Consider the following 24533-nt stretch of genomic DNA (forward strand, 5'->3'; position numbering starts at 1 on the left):
ATCCTTAGGGGTGATGCAAGAGCGTTTGCATTGGAGAATGCTCACTCTGACAGCCTCGTGGGGAGGGGTTTGGAGGGGCCCTGGGGACAGTGGAGACAACTGTGAGGGGACACTGTGTGGATGAAGTCAGAAGGAAGGGTTTTGTGGGATGAGGTGGTGGCACTGTGGGAGGGAGAAGTGGGGAAGCTCGTGGCAGGATGGCCCCCAGCTTTCAGGCTTGAACGACCGACCCGTGGATGTTCTGGGGCTGTTAATCAAGATGAGGAAGCCCCGGTGAGGAGCACGGTGTGGGCGATGGGGAGAGAGAGAGCACGAGTTTCCTTTCTGGAAACAATTTGATTCCTGGGCATGGAGCCGACCTGCCTGTGTTGTCATAGGAGCCTCGGCACCCAGGGTCCAGCAGGAGAGGCAGAGAAAGGGGATGCCGTTTCTGAGCGAGAACCTGTCACCGTGTGTCAGCCTTTGGCCGAAGGCAGGATTTTGCCTGATCGCTGCAGGAGGTGACAGAAGCCGGGATCTTGAAAGGCTGTTAGCTCGGCAGGTGGATGGGATTCAGGCCTGGGAGCCAAATTCCCAAAGTAGTGTGGGGAGCCCCTGTCCCGCTCACCCCAGAAATGATGGCAAGCTTGGCCATGGAAGTTGAGTGGTTGTAAGGACCAGCCTCTAGCAGGTGGGTCTGGGCCCGGACTGGGTCCTGCACTCACTCTGTCTCAGGATCGAGACCCCGATGGACTGCAGTCCGTTGTGGAGGTGGTCATGCTTTGTGCTTGACACAGGTGGTTGTGAGGTCATACTTGCCCCTACGGCAGCACTGACTTTCTGGACTGGTTTTGCCCCGAGGAGAGGGCTTTCCGACCTCCCCCTGCTCCCCTGGCACTGTGCTCCTGCTTTGTGACTCATGTCGTTAGTGTGACTATCTAGCTTTTGACTAGATGTGGACCTGAACCGTAGCTTAGGTTTCCTTTTAATCTGTTTGACCCTGAGGGCATCTGTTGTGGGTTGCCTGCTCCGGACAGATTCTCAGAAAGGCAGATTTAGGGCTTCACGGTTGGGAAGAAAGGCAGTCCAGTGTGGGTGTGCATGGACTTAAGCTCTGAGTATGTGCACTGACCATGTGGGTGTGAGAAGAGTGTGTGTGTGGGGCCTGTGTGCATGTGGCATGTGTAGTGTGTGAGCCATGTGCGTGTGAAGGTGTAGGGTGTGTGCGAACACACGTACCAGCATGGGGGGTGGCGGATGGAGTGGAGGAGGCCCTAACAGGTGGAGAGTTTGGGTGTTCTCGTGTGAGCACCTTTTAAGGAAACCTGTCCAAAGCCAGAAAGCCACCTCTCCTTTCTCTCCTCCTCTCTGCACCTCATGTTTCCTGACTGCTTTGGGGTTCTCTGCCCAGCAGCCTCCTTTCTGCAGGGGGAGAGATGGGCTGGGTGGAGGTAGCAGGGTGGGGATAGGTCCCCTCTGGGCATTTGTGTTCCGGCTCCGGAGTGGATCTCACTGGGCAGCAGGCCCTCCTGCTGTGGCAGGGGTCAGTGTCGGGGGACGGTCCAGGCTCACCTGTAACGAGTGACCTTGCTAGGTCTTGAGGTCCTGGCTCTCACATGACGACTGAGGGAACATGAGCCCCTGAAGGTCTGAGTGCTTGGAGTTCAGGGCAGGAGCCTCCAGGTGTGCAGGACCCGGGACCCTATAGAAACTGCCGGAGCTCCTGGGAAGTTGGGCAGTCACAACCCCAGGCCTCGTGTCGTTCTGGAATGTGTCGGTCACAGACATGCTGAATGATGCCGCAGGGCCCCAGCAGAACTCAGAGGGGAGAACCCCCAACCGTGTTTAAATCCGACCACACTCTTCGATCCAGGGGGCTTCATGTACCTGAGCGAGTTGCCAGGTGCTTTATCCACAGGTACGCTGCTCCTGCATGCTGTGGCGGGGCTGTCGGCCTTGGGCCCAGATGGCAGCATGCTCACGGCTTACCCCTGGCTGCTGGGGTTGTGCCTCAGGGTATGAGCACGGAATGGATCACTCCCTGGGGGAAATCCTTTGCAGTATTTAGCTTTTGGAACTTTCCGTACTGGGGCTAGCCTTAGCTCCAAATTTCAGAAAGAACTTTCTCTTCCTGTAACCATAGGAAATACGGGCTGACTGTCCTCTTATCTTTTATGAATGCAGTCTTTGCTTAGGTAGACTTTTAAGTTATTTTGGGGCTGTTAATTTCTAGGACATCCCCCAGGCTATTTTATGTAATCCGAACGTAAAAAGGGAAGGCAGACCCAGTAGGTCAGTATGGAACGGGATGGTGTATACGGAGAACTGATATCGTATGTGCTTAAAAGATGTCCCTCCTCTTTTCTTGTTTCATCCTACTAAGGAATGATCTCAAGATATTTCTGTACTTCTTTTTTTTTTTTTTTAAAGATTTTATTTATTTATTTAACAGAGATAGAGACAGCCAGCGAGAGAGGGAACACAGCAGGGGGAGTGGGAGAGGAAGAAGCAGGCTCATAGTGGAGGAGCCTGATGTGGGGCTCGATCCCAGAACGCCGGGATCACGCCCTGAGCCGAAGGCAGACGCTTAACCGCTGTGCCACCCAGGTGCCCCAAGATATTTCTGTACTTCTGATCTTGCAATCCTACTTGTAGAAGTCCAACCTACAGAGCTCCTTGGATGAGCTCCGAGCTCTGTAGATGATGGGGTCATGGAAGCAGTGTTGTTACTCGTGACAGAGGGTAGGTGTCTGTCAGGGGAGCCATCACAGGTCACGTGCCAACGTATATGCATTGGCAGAGCAAAATGCCCAAATTGTATTTAGAGTAACCAAAAACAAACCCAACATGCAGAACAATGTGAAGAGTGAAATGTTTTTTACGTATAATAAATTCCTTTGTGTCTGTGAATGTATGTGTCCATCAGTGCACGGTAAGAGGTGTCAAACTATCAAGGGGGGGAACTTTATTCTTTTGCTCTGTGTATTTCTGCTTTATTTGAATAGTGTACTATGAGGAAGTATCTGTATATTAAACATTGACCTGAATGTCATTTGGTTTTAAAAATAACTCAAAAGTTTTAGGAGATTAAAATTTTTTTTAGAAGAGTATATTTTAAAAATATAATTAGTGTGTTCCTTTCCTCCAGTTAGGAGCTTAGTCAAGTGTATGAGGTCTCTATAACATCCAGGGCTAGCTCACTGAAATGCCATTAATTGAAAAAAACAAAAACAAACCAACATATATTCCTTTTGGGGGGGGCAGGATGCTGTAATATAAACAAAGCATCTTTGTGTAAGAGATTTATGCCTTCTCTCATTTGATCTTTCCCGAAATCCCATTTAACCAAAGAGACAAAGGCAAAGTATCCTGCCCCAAAGACAGCAGTGGGGGATTGAGCACGCCCAAGTCTTTCGGACTCAGGAGCCTGCTCAGTGGAGTGCCGGGCTCCGCTGAGTTTCTGATCAAGAGCCAGATGGAAGAGGAAGCAGTGGTCTCTTGTTTAGTTGTTTTTTAAATAAAGTTAGAAGTCGTCCCCGAACAAGACGCCCCTTTGGCTCTTTCCTCCTCTGCAAAAGAGGGAGCTTAACTGGATGTCCTCCTTCTGCTAACATTCTGTGAGCCGACACCCTCGCCGCCCTCTTCTCACCGAGTGCTTGCTTCCTCCCTGCAGTACGTCGGAAGCCTGGATGTGCCGAGGCCCAACAGCAGAGTGGAGATCGTGGCTGCCATGCGCCGGATCCGGGTGAGTGGCTGGAGAGGGGGCTGTGCGGAGTCAGACCCCAGCATCTTCTCTGTTGGCCCTTTGGATGGTGCTGGGGGTACCGGCGTGGATGGCTGCACCCATGGCAAACCCCAAACCCTGCTCCGTGTAGTCTCCAGGGAAGCTGTTCTGAGTTGGGTGATTGATCTTGATTAAAGGCTAAGGTTAAGGTGGATGTGATGGCTGGAGGGACACTCTGCTCCCCCCTTTCCTGGCCTGTTGCTTCTGAAACGGAGATGCACGTAGCTTGAGGACATGTGCGGTCTGCCGGGGAGTGAGCGAGAATGGTGAAGGATCTTTGTTTATTCAGATTTTAGGGAAAATGTTTGAGAATTAGTTGCTAATTGACTCAAAACATTAAAAAAGTAAAGCAATTTACTGTGGTATATAAGAAGGTTGACCTGTATTTTTAAGAACAAATGTGGAATTTCAGGCAAAATTTCCATGGTCCATTGCTTTAGGTTCTGAAAGTGTGTACATTCTCCTCTGTCTAGCATTTTGGGGATCTTTTAGCAGAGTCTAGTAAACATTTCAGCCTGTTGCTTTCTGACTCTGATACACAGAGCAGGGATTGAACAAGAATTAAGTTGTCTTCTGATCACAGTGAAGGAATTTGTCCGTGTGGTCTGCATTGAAATAGAAGCTGCTTTAAAATTGTACATTTCGAAGGTAGGTTTGGGATTGGTCGAATGGAATTTGCCGGACTTTTTGGAGAGAATGGGTGTTGGAGGTGGCTGGATCGGTCATCCTGGGTGTAGCCTGGTTTGGGCTCTTTGCCTCCAGAAGAATCTACTACCTAAATGGAGAAACTATAGCAGATGTTGGGAGCTTCAGTTGGCTTTTAGCCAATTTTATTTCCAGCCAATTCATCCCATCCACAGAAACCTCAGTTCAGTGTCAGCAGTTTGGGGAAGAAAATTAGTATGTTTGCTCCTGTTTCTCTGAGCAGTCCATTAGCTTATTAAAATAACTTTCTCGGGGTGGCTGGGTAGCTCAGTCAGTTAGGCGTCTGACTCTTGATCTTAGCTCAGGTCTTGATCTCAGGGTCGTGAGCTCAAGCCCTGCATTGGGCTCCATGCTGGGTGTGGAGCCCACTTCAAAACAAAACAAAAAAACCAACTAAAGTAACTTTTTCACTGCCTTGATCCTCCCAGTCCTTAAGCATTTTTTAAGTTGAATTTGTCGAAATGATTTAAAAAAATGCCATTTTTCATGGATGTGGGAGTTGCTTCAAAGCCCTTACACGTGGGTTCGTTCAGTGGTCACAGCAAGCTGTGGAGTGTGTGTGGGGGTCTTGTTACCCTCATTTTTGAGATTAAACTGAAGCTCGGAGGGGTTGTGAGGGGTCCCCGGGTCTAGGAAGTGGTGGGCATGTGGCCTGAGTGCAGTACCCCACTTGGTCTCAAGAGCCCACGTGAGATCCTTCGTCCCTGTGGCTTCAGGCTTGCCCTTCAGTGTATCCCAGGCCTCTCCTCTTTTCTTTCTTCGCCTTCCCGCTCAGATAGAGAGCACAGCGGCCTTGACAGGGGGGTGTTGGGTGGGGCTTCCCGTGGCTGGGATGGCCACCTGCTCTCACCAAGCTTGGCACTGTTGCAGCTATAAGGGGCTGGACCTGGGGCTGGCCTGTCCTTGGGGTTTCACCAGAAACGTCCCTCTTTTCTTCATATTTGACTAAGACACAGGAAATACATTGTCATTAATACCCTTATCATAATTAGAGTCATATCTCTGTTAATATTAGCTGTCAGGAGTGATACTACGTGTCAGGTACTTCAGTTGGCCTTTTAGTGTAGAAAATAACTTATTATCTGTTATTTGCAACTGCTCTAGACGAGGTGAGGATAGTGTCACGTTTTGTAGGTGAGGAGGCGGGGAGGCTAAGTAAGTGGTTCTAGGTCCCACCCAGTGCGGCGCTGCCCCCTCTGGGACCCGGCTCTTTGACGCCGATGTGGGTGATGTGGGCCCAGTTGGTGAACCAAAGGGTTGGGACATGGAACTTCCCCAGTGAGGGAGTGCAGGCAGAAGCACCGCTTTGTAGAAGGAACAGAGCTTACCTGTGCGGCAAACCTCTCCTCAAAGCTGTGGAGGGCTGGGGTGTCCGGCAGGACCGGTCATGCCCTGGGAGCTGGGGGCCTGCGGGGCTGGAGCGGCCCCATCTCCCCTGCCCTCGTCACCTGTTAGCCCGCGTGGTCCTGCACCAGGAGCTCCCGTCCCTGTGACCTGCTTCCAGTGCTTAATGAGCAAGCAGCTCATTAAATTAGAGGGAGAAATACATTGGCCAGAAAGCTGCTTGGTCTGGCTGGCCGGGCCCTTGTTTAGACGGGCCGCCATAACAGCGAGTGCTCTGGGTGTGTGTTTTACTCCGAAACCCCCAATTCACTGCTCGGTCCAGGCTGCTGTTTTCTTTGCCTCTCTCCCTTTCAAGAGCTGTTTTGGCTGTAATTACAGTCGTCAAGAACCAAGGCCTGGGATTTCTGTGTAAAGGACTGTTCCTGACTTTCTTTGTATGTGGCCTGGTGCCAGGCCAACGTTGGGCAGGACAGTTTGGGGATTGGGTGGCTGGATGCTCTTGCAGATTCGAAGATGCAGGCCTCCCAGCGTGGCCAGCACAGAGGGCTGGACCTCCGAGAAGCTGCTGTGATAAGGATCACCGTGTCTTACATCTGGGGGCCTTGCCGAGCCCTTTATGTGCCAGTCTCCCCAATCTCTCCGGTGCTGTGCAGAGAGAAGGAAGCCCACAGAAGAAGTGACTGGCCTGAGGGGGGCCACGTTCATCCTCAGGGCCAGGGCCACAGCAGGTGTATTGGCCCTTCTTCCTTCCTCAGTTCCCTACTGTGGTGTGGACTGTGCACTGAATATGTGGACTTTGTTGATTTGTTGTTGTTTTTAAAGATTTTATTTATTTATTGAGAGAGAGAGAGAGGAAGCATGAGCAGGGTGAGGGGCAGAGGGAGAGGGAGAAGCAGACTCCCTGCTGAGCAGGGAGCCCGATGTGGGGCTGGAGCCCAAGTTGCTGGGATCATGACCTGAGCTGAAGGCAGACGCTTAACCAACTGAGCCACGCAGATGCCCCGACTGTGTTGATTTGACCTGTGTTCGTCATCTTCCTCCCTCCCCTCCCCCTGCTGCCCCACCCCCCAGTCTATTTCTCATTTGTTCTCTGGCTGTATAGATTTTCTTTTAAAATTTATGTTCCCTGTTTTGGGTATTTTTTTTTCTTTTTCCCTTTATAATGTACTTTCAAGATTTTTAAAATGTTTAAAAAACACAACATTAAATGTGACCATTTTTAAATGTGGAGTTCAGTGCTGGTGTTCACATCGTGCCACGGATCTTTCTAAAACTTCTTCCTCTTGCATAACAAACTCTGTATGAAGCACCAGTTCTCTTTCCCTCTTCCCCCAGCCCTTGGCAACCACCTTTATACTCTGGTTTCTATGATTTTGGCTGCTTAGATACCTCATAAATGGAATCCTACTGTATTTGTCATTTTGTGACTGGCTTAATTCATTTAGCATAATATCCTTGAGGTTCATCTCTGCTGTGGCATGTGACAGGATTTCCTTCCTTTATGAGACTGTGTAGTAGTCAATTGTATGTATATAATTAACACATTTTCTTTATTCATTCATCTGTTGATGGGCACTTGGGTCTCTTTTCCCTTTTGGCTTTTATGAATAATGCTGCAGTGAACATGGATGTGCAAATATCTCTTTGAGATCCTGCTTTGAATTCTTTTGGCTCTATACCCAGATGCGGGATGGCCGAATTATATGACAATTCTATTTTTAATGTTTTGTATTGTCTTCCATAATGGTTGTATCATTTAAAATTCTCACCCATGGTACACAAGGGTTTCAAGATTTTTTTTTTTTTTTTAATTTTAGTAATGCGTGCCTTCTTGATGCTGGATCTTTAAATAGATGGACTTCCTTTTCTGGAAAGGATCTGTTGGGGTGGGAAGCACTAAGCATGGGGGGGGGGTCAGGAAGCAGAGCATTCACGGTGGATTGCCAGGCTGCCTGCTGTCACCGAGGCTTGCTGGCTGAACTGCCCCTTGCCAGGGCATGGGGGGTTCCTTGTACTTCTGAGGACTGGGTTTGGGGTTGTGAATGTCTGTAACTTCAGTGTCACGCCGTTCTTGGTACGAGGTGGCACCTACGTGGAGTGAGTCATCAGGACTTCTTAGAAGATCTCTCCTGAGTGTAACCTTTCACCTTCTGCTTCTCTGCTGCTCCCCAAGTAGAACCCCTTCCAGCCTGCCCTGGTCCCCTGGTGTCCCTCTGCCTGGGCATACAGCCCTAGGTTAGGCTCCTGGTGGGCAGGGTTGGCCTGCTCCTGGGGCAGGGTGTTTAATGAGCGCCTGAGACCTGGCAGGTGGCGGAGGAAGACTCGAGGAGCAGGAGAGCCAGCCCCACTTTGCTGGGGAAGGGTGTTCAGTGCTTCCTTTTGCTCTTTGACTCAAACGTTATTTAGAACTCCTCCATTTACAACTTAATCCTGCTTTCGCATATATTTGATCATCCTGTGTGTTCCTGGTTGCTCTCCTGTGTGAGAAGTAGGCAGATGGGGCAGACGAGGAGGACGGGGACACCTGGCTCAGTGTCTACCAGCGTGACGTACGTGCGTCCGTTCATTCCTCCAGTCTGCAGCTATTTCTTGAGCTTTGCTAACATCCGAATATTCTGTTAGGTGCTGGTATTTGGCCATGGACGAGATAAGCACACGAATAACTGTCTAGGTTATTAGGCGAGGGGCAAGAAGTTAGGAAGTGTGTAACTGGAGATCTAGCCCAGTTTGGGGAAATAGGGAGGCCTTGCTATTGCTTCCGTAACAAATCACCACAAACTTACTGGTTTAAAACCACACAGACTCATTAGCTTATGGTCCTGGAGGTCAGAAATTTGAAATGCGTCATGGGGGCTAGACTGAGAAGTCTCACTGGGCTCCGTTACTTCTGGAGGCTCCAGGAATCTGTTCCTTGCCTTTTCTGGCTTCCAGAGGAAGCCCACGGTGCTTGTCTTGTGTTCTCATCACTGACCTCTTCTTCCATCTCCACACCCTCTCCTCTGACTCTGACCCGCCTGCCTGCTTCTTACAAGGGCCTTTGTGATGACGCTGGGCCCCCTGCATTGTCCAGGATAATCTTCCTATCTTGTGATTCTTACATCTGTAAAGTCCTTTTTGCCACATATGGTAACAGTCCCAGGGTCCAGGAGTTAGCATGTGGACATCTATCGGGGCCTGTTCTATCAATCCCACCTGCCTTGCTTGTGGTCTACGAGGGAGGAGAAGCAAGTGGGGGAGCCCAGACCAACCCAGCAGGCCTTCTGATTCTGGCCCTGGTCCTTTCCCCACCCTGCCCGCTAGCCTGGTGTGGGGATTCGCATGTTACACTCTGATCCCTGGAGCAGCCCAGGCAGGAGGGAAGCTTATACTGCCCGGAAGCACTGGATGATTGTCCTGCTTGTTGTCTACCAGCGATCCCGGTGTCCAAGCAGGTTCCAGCTGGAAGGAGAGGAGAGAGGAGGGGATACGGATCACCCTCCCCCAGCTGTGCAGTTTGGGAACCGTCAACAGAGTTGAGAGAAGTTCTGTGTGAGCCCAGGGTTGCTTTGGTTCGAACTGGGGCTGCTTGCTTGAAGGTTTCTGGTGGAAGGGGAGGAAGGGTGGGTCCGGCCTGCTGGCTTTGCATTGCTGTGCCTGCTGTGTGTGGAGGGGAATGTAGCAGGCAAATATTTGCTATGATTTGCATGTCTTTTGTTCCCAGCGTGATCGCCAGTCCCTGTGCCTGCCCTTTTTAGCTTCCCTGGGAAAGCGCACTGTGCAGTTAGAGCTCTCTGTGACGACTAATGAGAGTTGGGGTGTGAGTCTTCTTGATACAAGGTGTAACCGTTAATCTCCACTTCCTCGTTTATAAGAGGGAGAGGATGATACTTCATGTCTCGCTGGTGCTGTTGTCAAATCTGGGATAATGCATGAAAAGATACTTTGTAAGCCATAAAGGGCTATTTATATTCATCTGTATCATTTTTATACCTTCCTTTGGGTTTCAAAGCATTTTGTTAATGCGGATAAATACCCCAAGAGACACCGTGCGGCATCATGTAAGTCCTTTTAATGGCCAGTGTTGTCTTACAGATTTCAGTGCGAACCTCACTTCCTTGGGGAGGGCCCCCCCCACAGGTCATTTTGTCCCTCCCTGCGTTCTTGGGCACCTCACCCCTCTCTTTGCAGCACTTGAGTGACTTTGCAGGCTGTCAGTATGACAGCCTGTGCTCAGTAGACTTCTCTTGACTGACTGAGAAAATTAATCTTCGATGATAACCATGTGAGCATTAGGCAGTGAAACGCAGGGAGTTTCTGGTGGGGGTGGGGGTGGGAAGGAGGAATGGTGTGGGCTCCGGTGTGGCACCTGCTGTTCCGTGACTTCCTCACCTTTGGAACCACCTGTAGCTTCTAGAAGGGGAGCCTCAGATGGGGAAGGAGAGAGGCATCTTGCTGGGCCTTTGGTGCAGGGAAAGGGGACAGATAGCTGTCCTTGTGGTCAAAGACCAGATTTCTGGCTGTGAAAAGACCAAGGGACGGATCCCTGCTGTAGAAACGTGACGCAGCCTCACGGAAGCTAGTGCAGCCTGGACCCGCAGCCGCAGGTGTGCTTGCGTCCAGATGCACTGGGGATGGCTGGTCTCCCTTTGAGGCTCCTCTGGCTGTAGGCTGGATGAACTCGGCCACGCTGTGAACAGCTTTCACAGGGGTCCAGTGTGGAATCAGAGTTTTCTGTCTAGTGGTGACTTGATTTCTCAAATATGGCTGCTCAGGCGTGGGCTTGGGTCTGTGGCCTTGAACAGAATGGCTGGTGACGGGGAAGTGGCTAAGCCCTCCCTTCTCCCACAACTCCCTTCTGGTATTGCTGACTCTTCCAGAACCTTTTCTTAAGGGGAGAAAACGCCCAATGTGAAATGGCCGTGGATGCTGTCTTGGGAGAATATCCGGTCCTGGGTGGGCCGGCGGGCTATATGGGCAGTGTCAGCCCTTGCGAGGGCCTCCTGTTCCTGCCGCCTTTCCTCCCCGTTGCTGCCGGTAAGCCACGGCATCCCATCCCCCTGTGCATAACCCTCACCCTGCGAGGTTTCCCGCAGCATCACGTGTTCTTTGTCAGTACTCCTTTTCCTTCTCAAGTTCAGGGCTGGCACATCTACCTCAGAACAGCTTAGGTGGCAACGCAGGACCCCTCTCTCGTTACCTTAGTATGGCCCTGTGATTCCCCATGGCTGCCGTAACCAATTATTGTAAATGTACGGGCCTAACACAACTCAAGTTTATTGTCTGAAAGTTCTGGAGGTCAAAAATTTGAAATGGGTCTTAAATCAAGGAGTTGGCAGGGCTGCTTTCCTTCTTGAGGCCCTAGGAGAGAATCCGTGCCCTTACTTTCCCAGCTTCTAGAGGCTGCCTGAATTCCTGGGCCCCAGAACCCCTGCCATCTTCCGAGCCAGCAGTCCCGGCCCTGCTGCCCTGACCCTCCTTCCTTCCCCTACCCATCACCGGGACCCTTGTCAGTACACAGGCCTCTCCTTCCTGTCCTCCCCTGACGATCCACGTTTGTCTCCCCATCTCAGAGCCTGTAATTGAAGGACAGGGCGGAGCCCCCTTTGCCTTGTAAGGGTAACACACTCACAGGGTTTGGAGATCAGGTCGGGGACCTCATGGGGTGGGGGTGTCCCCGTTCTGCCCCCTACGATGGGATCAGAGTGTTGGGCTTTCGTACCAGATTGGAAAGATTCCACCCCTTCACTGAGGTGCTCTAGTGTGGGGCCAGGACACCGTCTGCTCAAATCCTGTCCTTCTGTTTGCCACCTGTATGACAGGACAAGTTTCTTACCGCGTTGGCCTTTGTTAATAATCAGTGAAACTGGGATGTCGTCCTGGCAGATGCATCTTGCACTCACATATGTGCTTGTAAAGCGCTGAGCAAAGCCCAGCGTGGATTGTGCTCCATAAATAATAGTTCCTTCCCCTCCTTTTTTTTTTTTTTTGAAAGATTTATTTATTTTAGAGAGGTGGGGGGAGGGGCAGCAGGAGAGGGAGAGAGAGAATCTCCAGCAGACTCCCCACCGAGTGCAGAGCCCAGCCTAGGCCTTGATCCCAGGACCCTGAGAACATGACCTGAGCGAAATCAAGAGTCAGATGCTCAACCAACTGCACCAGCCAGGCGCCCCCTTCCCCTCCTTCCGAACTAGTGTGTATCAGGCAGGGACAGTGGGGTCAGAAAACCCTGCAGCTTGGCTGCTGGACACACACAGGCAGCCAGGCAAGGTTCGCTATTAAAGACCCATCAGTTTTGTGTATCAGTTACTTTTTTCCTTCCTCTGTAGATGAGGGCTTCTCAGAAGGGGTTCCGTGGCACTCTTGGCATCTATAAGCATGTTCTCCAGGGTCTGAGAATCCTCTGGAAGAATTTTAAAATTCGGTGTTTTCATTTGATCCTGGTAAAGTCACCTAAGCCTGTTCCGGGTTGTCGGAGGGCCGCCCTCTGCCCCGTGCCGTGAACTGATTCACCATCCCTAGTGGTGTTTGTCTGCGGGTGTTGTCACCAAGCACTTCATCCGTGATTGTCACGCACCGTAGAGAAAGAAAAGTTCATCTTCCGTCTGTAACGAATTCCCATGAGAGGAGGGGCAGGTGACTGGAAGACCGTGCAGCAGTTTGGACAGAGGGAAGCAGCAGAAAGTGGGTTTGGTGGGTGGAGCGTGGGGCCGAGGGAGGGGTGCACAGCGTGCTCCCGGGGGGCAGGGGCAGGGGGGTTGTTCATGGCTGCTGGGACCGGTGCCTGTTCTGGTTGCTTCCAGCAGCTCTTCTGACGTGTTGGCACCTGGGCCATCCTGGTTGTCGCAATGCGGAGTATCACCCTGAGTTTGTGAGCGCCACAGTTAAGAGAACTCGGGCAAGGTGGCCAGTGATAGGATTTCATTGAAATAACAAACAGCTGTTAAGCATCTGCCTTCGGCTCAGGGCATGATCCCAGCGTCCTGGGATCGAGCCCCACATCAGGCTTCCTGCTCTGCTGCGAGCCTGCTTCTTCCTCTCCCACTCCCCCTGCTTGTGTTCCCTCTCTCGCTGGCTGGCTGTCTCTCTGTCAAATAAATAAATCTAAAAAAACAAAACAAAACTTCTCTGACACGAACAGCTTTCCTTTGAATTGATTGGGCATATAATTGTGTTTAATTTAGAAATTTGTATCGGACCTGGATGCGTGAGTACGTTCCTCCTAGTTTTAGGCCGCACGTGTGCAATGATGTTGCGACAAAACGTGATTTGTCGGAGCTCGTTTTGGTAGCAACTTTATGGACACTTAATTCACATACCCTGCAATTCACCTGTTTCAGCGACATCATTCATCGGCGTTTGGTCTGTTCCCAGTGTTGAGCAACCATCCTCACAGTCGAGTTTAGAGCATTTTCATCACCCCAAAAAGAAATTACACTCCTTAGCCAGCCCCTCTCAAGCTCTCCCCTGAGGCCCCCAGCCCTAGGCAACCACTAATCTACTTTCTGTCTTTATGGCTTTGTCTGTTCTGGACATTTCCTAGAAACGGCATCCTACGACGCGCAGCCTCTGACGTTGGCTTCTTTGACTTAGCGTCCCGTTTACTAGCTGCATTTACATTGTGGCGTGTATCAGCACTTCATTTCTTTTTATTCCCGGATAATGTTCCGTAGTATGACTACAGCACATATCATGTATTCGTTCAAATGCTGAGTGTTTGCGAAAGCATTTTTTTTCTTTTCTTTAAAACGGGGCCAGACTTTATTGAACTTCGGAAAACACGTGACGTGGCTTGAGCAGCGTGTGATGGGGAGGTTACAGCCATCTTCTCAGCTGAAGGAAGAACAAATCATTGCTTTCTTAGGGGAACTAGGGCGTGGCATTCTCATCAGTATGAAGAATGGTGTGCCGAGAGCAGAACCTCGTTTTTTTCCTGTACTCGTTTTTTTTAAAAAAAATGTATCGACTCCTTTTATGAGCCAGTATTATTTTAGGCCCTGGGGATACAGCAGTCTACAAAACAAAGTCCTTGTCTGCCTAGAGCTTCTGTTCTGGTGGTTGGGATTGGAGGTAGGGGAGGAGACCATTAACATACTGTATCACATGTGAATTCTCTNAGGAATGCAGAGCGGAGAATAGGATAGTGTCAGGAGGTAGGGGGTGGGTACTATTTTATACGGATTTTTGGAAAAGACCTCTGTGTCATGGTGATCTTTGAATCCCTAGAGATGTGAATATGGAAGAGAGGGAGGACCATGTGAATATCTGAAGGAAGATACCCAGACAGAGGGGACAGTAAGTGCAAAGGTCCTGGGGCAGGAATGGGCTTTGTGGGTTCAAGGAACAGCAAGAAGATCAGTGTGTCTGGAGGCTCAAGGGTCCCAAGTAGGGATGGTAGATCACACTTCATGAGAATCCGGTTCACTTGGTGCTTGCTGAATGCCTGACCACACATGAGAAAATGTGTTTATCTTTCCCATGAATCTCTACTGGACTGAAAAGTCTCACTGCACGAGAAGCTTTGGTTCTGTCCTAAGATGAGCGATTCGGGAAGGAGTTTAAAACTGGGGCAGAACTGCTAAATGAATTATCCTTCAGCAGAAGAGTTCATAAAAATCAGTTATTATCAAAGCCAAACACCTTTCTGCTTTTAAAGAAGCTGTCTTTATTATGGCCATTTATGCTCAAGAGTAAGACATAATGTAATTGTGTTTCCACGGGAGCATTTGAATATTGCCCAGTCCAGTCCCCAGATGCTTGCATGACCCGCTTAAGGCCTGATGTGGCGGTGTTTCTCCATCACACCAGGAGGACAGGAAGAACCGCATTTCCTTGCTGCTACACCAGCGGGCCTTTGGGGGCCCATTTGTTCATGTTTCTGCTGTTAGTAACCGAGCAGCTACTCCTTGTGTTGATGACTTGTGTGGATTTTTAAATATCCATAATACTTATATTTTAACCATTTATAAGTGCACAGCTCAGTGGTATTAAATATGTTCACAATTCTCAGGACGCCTGGGTGGCCCAGTTGGTAAAGCGTCTGCCTTCAGCTCAGGTCATGATCCCAGGATCCTGAATCAAGTCCTGTGTCGGGCTCCTTGCTCAGCCGCAAGTCTGCTTCTCCCTCTGCCTGTCGCTCCCCCTGCTTGTTCTCTCTACAAATAAAACCTTAAATATGTTCACAATTCTGTGTCCATCAACACTATCTATATCCAAAACCTTCTCATTGTCCCCAGCCTGAGCTCTGTACCCACTACACAGTAATCGCCGCTTTTCGCTCAGCGCCTGGTAACCTCTATCCTGCCTGCTGTCTCTACGATTTTGCCTTTTCCAGAATCCCCCTGTAGGTGGAATCTCCTACAATATTTGCCTTTTTCTGACGTATTGCACTAAGAATGATGTTTTCAAGGACTATCCATATTGTAACCTATGTCAGATTTTGTTCCTTTTAATTGAGTAGCACGCCATCTTGGATGTCTTGCACTCAGCACATCACGCAGGCCTTAGCGCGCGGCTGTTTCCTCTGTGGGTCCTGAGCCACGTATGCAAGGACAGGGATGCACAGCCGGGGAGCACAGCCTCCGCAGCTCGGCTCACGGAGGACCTGAGCTGCTGGCGGGGAGACCTCTCAGACCCCTGCCGAAAGGTCCGATCCGGCCTTAGGAGTACTTACTTCATAGTTAAGTCCATGTTGACGTCCACTGTCCTCTAATTTTAGTCTCCAGGAACCCCATAAAAAGCAAGTCTTACCCCGCTTTACAGATAAGCGTCCTCAGAAATGACTCACTCGGGGGCGCCTGGGTGGCACAGCGGTTAAGCGTCTGCCTTCGGCTCAGGGCGTGATCCCAGCATTATGGGATCGAGCCCCACATCAGGCTCCTAGCGGAGGAGCTTCTTCCTCTCCCACTCCCCCTGCTTGTGTTCCCTCTCTCGCTGGCTGTCTCTATCTCTGTCGAATAAATACATAAAATCTTTAAAAAAAAGAAATGACTCACTCGAACTAATGACATTGCTGTTGTCCTCATCAGTAATGAGCAAATTTGAATAGAGATTGTGCTGTGAGCTGTGTCACGGTGTCAGGCTCTGGCTAGGGGCTTCACAAGTCTTACGTGACTTGATCCTCACTACAACTACGTGGCATAGGCATGGTCATCGTTCCATTTTACAGATGAGGAAACAGAGGTCCAGAGAGGGTGACTCACTCTCCCTGAGTCACAGGCGGGGGAAATTGGGACTCCGTCCAGAGCTTGAACCTGGTATGGTTGTGGTGTCAGAACCATCACGGGACTGCAGCCCGCTTACTCCTGGCTCAGACGTCCTCCGAGAACATGCTGCCGGGCTCCGTGTTACTAAATGTCAGTCCGGGCAGCGTCCTCTGTGCCCCTGACGGTGCCTTTCTCCGGTCTGGGAGCCCTGCCAGACGGTGTACAGTGCTGGGTGTAAGTAAGGCCATCATTTGATTTTTATAAACTTCTCTTTAGAGTTTGAGACCCGTACATCCTGTGTGACACGCCCATTTGGATGTCCCAAAGGCGCCTTTAATTCAGTATGTCCAAAACGGAATTCATCATTTCCACAGTCTCTTCTCTTTGCTGTGAACTCTCTCCCCTGAGTCTTTTTTCTCCTCACGTTTGCTTATCTCATTGCGGGCGTCTTATCCATGCAGGAATGGAAGCCAGAAACCTCAGGGTCACCTTACTGCCCCCACATCAGTCACCTTTACTGATTGGGCCTCTCAAATATTACTCAAATGTGTGTCTCCTGTGAACCCCTACCTGGCTGGGGAGGAGGGCCATGTCCTGTTACCGCATAGACCGTTGCAGTAGCCCTCCACACTGTGGCTCAGCCCCAGGCTTGACCGCACCCTCCCCACCCACTGCACAGCTGCCCGGCTCTTCTGATTGCTGGGAAGAGGGCCATGTCCTGTTACCGCATAGACCGTTGCAGTAGCCCTCCACACTGTGGCTCAGCCCCAGGCTTGACCGCACCCTCCCCACCCGCTGCACAGCTGCCCGGCTCTTCTGACTACAGGCGAGTCTGCGGGAATTGTCCTGCCTGAAACCATTTGGTGATGGTGCATCACCTGCGGGCTGAAGTCTGCGAGACACACGGGGTTCTGCCGGGAACCTCAGGCTGTGGTGATGGTCCCGTTGGGGCCTGTCTCTGCTCCTGCTCCCTGCCCCCACCCCCGGTCTGGGAAGCACCCCCTTCCCAAAAGGGCTGGAGTCTGTCTGATCAGGACTCAGCAGAACTTCTGCTTACCTCCCACAAGACAGTTGGAGCATTCCTCCCTTCTATAGAGACCTCCGTCTCTGCATTTACCGTGATGTATTTGTCTCCCTGAGGGCACGGACTGTGATCCTCCTCCTGAGAGCCAAGGGGTGAATTTCTCAACTTGTTCTTTGGGAAAACAGGAGCAATGTCTCGCTGTGGGAATGAAAGGCAGGGACAGGTGTCTGGTCCGTAGCACTGCCTCCCTGGCCTGTGACCAGGGTGATACAGTAGTTGTGGGAGTCTCCTTTCTGTCCCTGCTGTGGATGCGACTGGACAGAAGCCTTGTCCAGCCATACCCACGAGCTGTTCTGGACTTGGAGGCAGGAGCCCTCAGAGTGTTTCCTGCTTCACTGCTGGGACTTCAGGCAAGTTAATTTCTCTGAACCTCAGGCTCCCCCTTGGAAAGTGAGGGGTATCTTTGCAAGTCTGCCTCGTAGCTGTTTCCTGCAGGTTACAGGACACATCACACGGAAGGCTTTGTAAACTGTCAGGTGCACGCGCAGAGAGGCGGTTGTCGGACCCCAAAGGCAGCGAGATCAGCAGCGTGGGCCCCTGGCCAGTACACAATCCTACCTGGTGCGGCCGCCCTAGGCGGAGTCGGTGCTCCCATCGCCAGGCCTGGGTGGAAAACCTGCCGTGGCTGCCTGTTCTGTATGGCACCCAGTGCTCTGGCTTTTCAGTGGTGTGAAACATAGCGGGGCAGCTGCTGTTCCTGTCCCTCTGCTCCCGCTGCCCTGTCCTCCGTCTCTGTGGAGACGCGTCTCACCGCGTGGCAGTCGGCTGTGGGAATGACAGATCACTTCCCCGCAGTGAGCTCAATCCTGCTAACGGGTAGGAATCACCCTTGTTAGTGTGATATTAGCAATTTCCTCCACCACTAACCCTCTTGAGGAGATGGGGCATTCTTTCTTGCCGCTGTTAATGGTCTCCTCACCGCGGGGCTTGTTCAGTCGGTGGCGCGCACATCCGGGCTTTCTTCTGTGAAGTGGATTTCTGTTTATCCTGGCCTAGGAGGAGCTGGAAGAGAAGGCAGTTCGAGTAGTTCTGGGTGTATGTTTGTTGTTCATATTTTAAAACTTGATTTGGTGCCTTAATTCTTTTTTTTTTTTTTAAGATTTATTTATTTTAGAGAGAGTGTATGCATGCACAAGCAGGGGGAGGGGCAGAGGGAGAAGGAGAGAGAGCATCTCAAGCAGACTCCATGCTGAGCACGGAGGGTGACGCAGGGCTCAATCTCACAACCCCTAGATCATGACTGAGCCGAAATCAACAGTCGATACTTAACCAATGGAGCCACCCAGGTGCTCCCTTCATTCTTTAGAGGCATGGCCCAAAAGCTACTTCATGGAAAAACCAGGAAAGAACAGGGAGGGAATGGTTTCATTTCTTCTAGGTACGTGGGTACCCCCAACATCAGACACGTAAGAAGCAAGAGCCTAGGTCGAGTATACCAATGACAGCAAGTCGACCCTCGCACTCGTTAGTTGTTAGGTAACAGGTGCTGTTCTAAGCACTTGGCCTGTGGTGCCTCTTTATGAAGAGGAGCTCAGTCACTTGCCCAAGGTCATGCAGTCCATAAATGGCCAGGAATCTGGCTCTGGAACCTGGGCTCCTCACTGCTATGCTGCTGCTCTGAGGCGGACCGACATTCCCACTAGGTACTCCCTCTAAGGATCCCTGTCTGTAGGTGGACATCATGTGTTAGCACAGAGTGTGGCCTTGACCTCCCCACCAGGCCTCTCCCTGCACAGAGTTGGCGGTAGTCTGCATTTGCTCCGTCCTGCTGATACCGGACCCATCTGTCTCTGCTTCCCTGGAGCTGCTGGTTGAGCCAGTTTGCTCGGGTATGGCTTCCAAACCAACCTGTTCTTCCCTGGTTCTCGGTCCTCAGCTGGCAGAGCTGTGGAAACAGCTCATTAACAGGATCAGGCCGCTCAGAGAGAGAGTGGGGCGGCAAGGTCCCCGTGGAGGCTGCCTGCTCGCTTGGAAGAGCGAAGGTCTAGAAATGCACGGGCGGTTGGTGGGGGAGATGTCGTCATGCTGAGGCTTGTGGGCACACGGGTTGGTTTGTCTCTCCTTCCCTCTCCTTCCTTTCCTTCCTTCGTTCACTGAAACACCAAGGTGAGGTCCTGGTAAAGATAACCGAATGGAAGGGAGGCTCTGAGCCTCCAGAAACTTGTCTTCTCTGGATGGTGTAGAAAGCTGCCATTCCTTATTGAACAAGCGGCAGAGGTCATGAGGGATTGGAATCCAGTCTGGCTCGGTTCAGGTGTGAGTGCCGAAACCAGGCCAGCTTTGGGTCGGGCTGTCTGCATGGTGGGAGGCTCAGACTCCAAGGTTCTGTCCTGCCTGGGGAGCTGGGCTGGGCAGTCTTCTCAGCTTTGGACTTTGAGGTCACAATAAAAAGTTGGATTCTCCTGACTGGGATTTCTGAAAGAGCGTGGGATGCCGACCAGCAGGATGCCAGGTGCTGCTAACAGATGAGGCCTTCCTCGGATGGGTGCTGGGCAGCCCTCCGCCTTTCCTCAGCACCGACCCTACCGATCCGAGCCCTGACTGGACTCTTCTCCCGGCACCTGCCGTCTTCCGCCCCAGCCTGCCCTTCCCTCTGCTCCTTTTTTCCAACCCTGATTAGATGTCGTTGTTGGCTTGCTCATGTGGTTTTCATTTAGCAGGGATGACACTTAATTTAAGTAAGAGTTTGGCTGCCTTTAAACAACTGTACCCCACTAAGGGGCCAGTGGGGAGTGAGTAGCCAGATTGTTTAGTGAAAGACATGGTATTGATTTACGATTTTCACTTTAATCCATTCCCAGGCGCCCGTGCATTTAATTGCATGGCTGGGCACTCAGGCTGCTCCTTGGAGAATCCAGTGTCCTCCTGCAGAGAGAAGGGAGCTTCTCCTGTGTGTGCCCATGGCAGGTGTGCGTCCGGCCTCCCGGAGGACGCTGTGTTGGCGGAGCTGGCGGGCTCCTCCCCCCCCCCCTCCTCCAGCACACAGCTTCTGGACCAGGGTGAGGTCTGTCATGCCTCTGCTCAAACACTGTCAGTGGCTCCCTATTGCCTGTGAACGGAACACGGAGTTCCCAGCTGGCGGGCAGGGGCCTCCCAGGCTGGCTCCACTTCTTTTCCGTCGTTGTCTGGTTCTGTGGCCGCACTAACTTTCTTACTGGTCTTGGAATGTGTGGTGTCCAGTTTGTCCTGCCTGTCCTCTTCTTCCTTTCTCTGAAATTCTCTCCCTTTGCTGCCTGCTGTCTAGGCTTCAAGGCCCACTTCAAATGGAAACCTTTGCTAGGAAGTTCTGATTTCTCTGAGCTCTGTTCAGGTCTGCTGCAGTCTCTGTCTCTCCTCAGGTGTATTTTAGCATGCATTGTATTACAGTTGTTGCTCTTATTAAACGGGGACTCCGTGAGAGTAGTGACACCGTTGGTCACGTGTGTCCCCGACAGCGTGGGGCTCTGAGCCTGGAGGCGTAACAAGGAGTCTTTCCTGGGCCCTTCTTCTGTGCCTGTTGTAAGCACTGCCCGTGTGCGGCCCAGTTGTCCTCACGGGAGCTTTCAGAGGTCGGAGCTGTGTGTAGTCCTCTTCTCTCACCTCAGGGCGAGCGGGGCTGGGATGTGAGCCATTTGAGTAACTTGCTGGGATGGAGAGTGAGGGTCGATAGTCTGACACTCAGGCGGCAAGCTGCCTCACCTGCTATCGGGGACCCCTTCTTCTCTAAACACTTGGGGAGTTTACCCCTGCTCAGTGGCAGTCTGCTTTTTAAAATTTGTTTAAATAAGCTTTTTAAAAAATGTTACTAGGTTTACAGAATTATTGCAAAGAAAGTACAAGGAGATCCTGTATCCTCTCCCCTCCCCCCCCCGTTTCCCCAATGATTGGTATGTATAGCACATTGGTAACCATGAATGAACCAATATCGATCCATTATTATGAACTAAAGTCCATACTTCATGTAGATTCCTTAGCTTTTCCTAATGTCCCTTTTCCAGGATCCCGTCTGAGCTGTCCCATTATATTAAGTCATCATGTCTCCTGAGGCTCCTCTTGGCTATGAGTTTCTCAGCCTTCCTTTGTATCGGATGACCTTCACAGTTGTGAGGATTACTTGTCAGGCATGTTGTTTAGAATGCCCCTCAGTTGGGATTTGTCTGGCGTTTTGTCATGAGCGGAGTAATGTGTTTGGGGAAGAAGAACAGAGAGGCCAAGTGCCAATCCCACTGCATTCTGTCCATATGGCTTATTCCCGTTGATGTTAACCTTGACCACAGGACTTGAGGTAGTGGGTGTGAAGTTACTCTTTTTCTCACTGTACTGTCTGGAAGAATGTCACTGTGTCACCCACAGTTAGAGTGGGGAGCTATGTTAAGGGCTTCCTTAAGGGCTGAGTATCTACATAGGTTATATGGGATTCTGCACCAAGGTTTGTCGATTCTTCCCCACTCACTCCAAGCATTTATTTATGTCCATGGGGACTCACTAATACTTACTTTATACTTTGGGCTACAATTGCTATTTTATTTTGTTGCTCACATTGTTTCTGCTTTGGCCATTGAGCACTCATTCACTTGACTCCTACATCCCTTTGATATAACCTCATCAGTCTGGGGGGTGTTTTTGAGCCCCCTCCTTTTTAAAAATTTTCTGGCACTACAAGATGCTCCAGGCTCATGGTATGGATTTCCTGACTTAGTTCTAGAATCCACCATTTCTGTAGGGAGCCTTAGTTCCTTTCATTGGAGAATGGTGTCAGGAATCCAAGATGGGGGTGCTGGTTGGTGTGTGCTCCTGGGGAGGCTTTGCTCCTTGGCCCTCTCAGCTGTTAGAGCAAGGAAAGATGGGTATATGAGAGTTCATGCACACCCACACCCTCTCTCCTATCACTGTTACTGTGTGTGACCACCTGTATCTGTGTTGAGCTCAACCTGAATCCGAGCTGTGGTCTCCAGAGCTAATCCATTACCACCTGACTCATTCTGGCTCCTCCCTTGGCTTATCTGTAGCTTCCTTTGCCAACGGTGAGAAAACTGGCTCTCACCGAGCATTCATTTCATTGTTCAGTTCCAGCGCAGTGGTTTAAGAGTTGTAACCCGGACGGACCCCTGCGGGAAAGCACTTGGTCAGCTCTCACACATACACGCATGCTTCCTTCTGCCTTGACTTTTATAGACTCCACACTCAGACTCCCACCTCCACAAGTGAGGCTGTTTCTTTTTGCCTTTTCCTTTTTTTTTTTTTTAAGATTTTATTTATTTCTCAGAGAGTGAGAGAGCACAAGCAGGGGGAATGGCAGGCAGAAGGCAAAGCAGGCTCCTGGCTGAGCACAGAGCCTGATGTGGAACTCGATCCCAGGACCCTGGGATCATGACCTGAGCCAAAGGCAGATGCTTAACCTACTGAGCCACCCAGGCGTGTCCCAGTGAGGCTGTTTCTTATGTCTGTAATGTGTTTGGAGTCTTCTGTCAAAGTTGGCCCTTCCAACCCAAGATTTCTCCTCCCCTTTCCTCCCCCCTCAACCTCCCCAATGATATCTGTCTTAATTGCATACAGTAGGGGTTACTCTCGTGCTGTAAAGTTCTCTGGGTTTTTGACAGACGCTTAGATGTCTTGTATTTACCATTACGGCATCATACAGACTCATTTCGTTATCCTAAACAGTCCGCTGTGCTTTACCTGTTCAACCCCCTGTTTGCAAATCGTTCGCAACCGCTGTGGATGTGGTCTCCTCAGCTTCGTTCGCCTTTTCCAGAATGTCCTGTGATCAGAATCACAGTGGGTAGCTTTGTCCTACTGGCTTCTTTCTGTCACTTAGCCATATGCATTTAAGGGTCATCCGTGTCTTTTTGGGGCTCGACAGCTCATTGCTTTTCACTGCTGAAGAGTATCCCGCCGCATCCGTGTACATACCACCGTTCGTAGATTTGGCCTTCTTCACTGGAGGATGCCTTCGTTGCTTCCAGAGTTTGGTAATGATGAATGAAGCTGCTGTCAACATTCCTGTGCAGATTTTTACGTGGACCTAAGTTTTCAAATCAATTGGATAAACATCTGGAGGCTCCTCCCCTTCATTTCACCTGGACAACATTAGCACACTCTGAAAATGGGCTAGTTCTGGTGCCGAGCTGCCCATATACTGACCTGCTTTTCTCTCTCTTTTTTTTTTTTTCTCTGTTTGGTAAGCATGGCCACTTGTGTTGCTGAGAACTTTTTTTTTTTTTCCATTCTGGGAAGAATTTATTTACTTATCTATTATTATTTATTAATGGGAAAGTAGAGGGATGGTGTGATTTGGAGCAGCCCTGGAGAAGTCAGGGCTTAGCTGGGCCTGAGGATTCCTCCATCGTGTTGAATAGGAGCTTAACGTGATCCCTGAAACTACTTTCACCTTGGGTGTGGCAGGAGGGCCAGCAGCCCTGGGGAGTTTCCTGCCGCTGAGCCGTTCACCCTGTTGTGACTCTGGGGAGGGGCTGCTCCTTCCAGGTCTTCGGGTCACATTGGGGTGGCAAGCCTGTTTTACAGGTAGGTGGGCTGTGCACTCTGGTTACTGAGTCCCTGGCATGAAGAGACGCCAGCCCCAGGCTCAGTGTGGTCCACCTTCCTTCCTGCCGCCCTATGTACACGGGCAGGTGGATGCTCTGTCCAGGTGTTAGGCTAGACGTCCTCAGTTTACCTGCTTTTGTTTTATTTTTAAAACACATATACTGACTACCTGCCGTGTAGCCAACAGTGTGCTGCTTTTTCATGTATTTAATCCTTGTAGGACCTTAGGAGGTGGGGTTTTCTTTTCTTTTCTTTTCTTTTTTTTTTTACAGATTTTATTTATTTATTTGACAGAGAGAGAGACAGACAGCCAGCGAGAGAGGCAACACAAGCAGGGGTAGTGGGAGAGGAAGAAGCAGGCTTCCCAGCAAAGCAGGGAGCCCGATGCGGGGCTCGATCCCAGGACTCTGGGATCATGCCCTGAGCCGAAGGCAGACGTTTAACGACTGAGCCACCCAGGAGCCCTGGGTTTTCCATTTTATAGATGAGAGAAGTGAGGCTGAGAAGGTTAAATGTGACAGAGTTAGCATTAAATTGAACCCAGCGCTCTTGATGTCCATGCCTCTCCGTGCGCCACGCCGTCTCTGGAGGGAAGCACGATGTGGGAGAGGACGTGCACGTGGCTGGAGGGGCTGGAGCGGTGTGTCCTCGAGCTCCCTGGGGACCCACGGCCACCTGGCAACCACAGCAGGAGGGGGGTGCTTCCTTGGCGTGTGTGAGAGCCAGAGCCTTGCCCAGGGGCTTTCATTCTTCCTGGATGCTAGGCTGGGGCTGGCTGATTCAGGCTTCAGTTGCTTGCATTCTGGAAATTGTCAAACATGTGAAAGCCGAGGAGTAGAGTTGCTCGCTTACCCATCACTCAGGTGCTGGAATCATCAGGATTTTGCTGTTTCTGCTCTCATAGTTTATTTTTAATTTATGCCTTTTCGGA

General features: G+C 50.8%; 1 protein-coding gene across 2 annotated transcripts in view; it reads left to right on the forward strand.

Annotated features, from left to right (window-relative positions):
* The window catches only part of LOC103658289 (carboxyl-terminal PDZ ligand of neuronal nitric oxide synthase protein), a 267594-nt gene that overhangs the window by 69868 nt on the left and 173193 nt on the right, over positions 1-24533 (forward strand). For both annotated transcript variants that reach the window (XM_040635968.1, XM_040635967.1), the window contains exon 2: positions 3653-3724. In XM_040635968.1, the coding sequence (XP_040491902.1) occupies positions 3653-3724 (72 nt within the window). The remainder of the gene's footprint in view (positions 1-3652; positions 3725-24533) is intronic.

The sequence above is a fragment of the Ursus maritimus genome, unplaced genomic scaffold (assembly GCF_017311325.1).
Source record: "Ursus maritimus isolate PB19 unplaced genomic scaffold, ASM1731132v1 scaffold_2, whole genome shotgun sequence".
NCBI classification, from domain to species: domain Eukaryota; kingdom Metazoa; phylum Chordata; class Mammalia; order Carnivora; family Ursidae; genus Ursus; species Ursus maritimus.